At 50.9% G+C, this 827-nt stretch overlaps 1 protein-coding gene across 1 annotated transcript in view; it reads right to left on the reverse strand.

Moving 5' to 3' along the window:
• ubiad1 (UbiA prenyltransferase domain containing 1) overlaps positions 1-827 on the reverse strand; it is a 5355-nt gene that overhangs the window by 2147 nt on the left and 2381 nt on the right. Inside the window, exon 2 of the mRNA XM_008293920.1 lies at positions 161-783. Coding sequence (XP_008292142.1) covers positions 161-725 — 565 coding nt within the window. The 5' untranslated portion in view covers positions 726-783. The remainder of the gene's footprint in view (positions 1-160; positions 784-827) is intronic.

Below are 827 nucleotides of genomic sequence, written 5' to 3' on the forward strand. Positions count from 1 at the left end.
TGGGTGAAGTGAATGTACTTTTACTCAGTGCTCATTATCTGTTTTCTGATGTTAATGAGTGACCGTGATGGCAAACATGAACGTGCTGTCCCTCCATGTTTCAGTCCCTTTGTTATTCCTACAGTCACCTCTGTGTGCTTCCTGTTAGTGTTTTACTCACCTCCAGTGTATAAAAAAGAGCTGGAGAGTCCTCCAAAGTAAATAAGGGCTAGGTGCTCCAGTCTGAGTGTAGACAAGAAGTAGAGCAGAGTGGCACACAAGCACCCCAACGAGTATAACAACGCACCAAACATAACAACGTCCTGCGGGGCCAAGATTTCGTCCACAAGAGTCCTATCGTCACTCTTCTTATGGTCAATCCCTTTGGAGAAGTCGTAGTAGGTGTTCACGAGGTTTCCTGCCCCGTGGACCACGAGGACCGCCACCGCACACACCATGAGAATGACCAAGTCCACAGAGCCCTCCAGTTTATATGCCAAGGCACTGCCAAGGGCCACAGGCGTGAGCGAGGCACTGAAGCTCCACGGTCTCAGCGCGAGCACGTAGGCCGCGCACTTGTGCTTGACATCCGAGGCGACACGGGCCATCCTGGACGTGTGGTTGGTCGGTGCAGAGTGATTCTGCACCAAGTTGTTCATACCAGTCTGCCACTGCTGGCCATTATGACCGTTGGATCCAGCCAGTACAAATGTTTCTGCCCTGCTTTGTTTCTGCTCTTTGGCCATTCCTCCACAGGAGCTCTACAGCATGAGCGACGTTCCCAAATGTCAGAGTCTGGTGTTCCTGGAGAAACAAAAACATCCAGTGAAATCACAGGAAGGACAGTT

The sequence above is a fragment of the Stegastes partitus genome, unplaced genomic scaffold (assembly GCF_000690725.1).
Source record: "Stegastes partitus isolate 25-593 unplaced genomic scaffold, Stegastes_partitus-1.0.2 Scaffold923, whole genome shotgun sequence".
Lineage (NCBI taxonomy): Eukaryota > Metazoa > Chordata > Actinopteri > Pomacentridae > Stegastes > Stegastes partitus.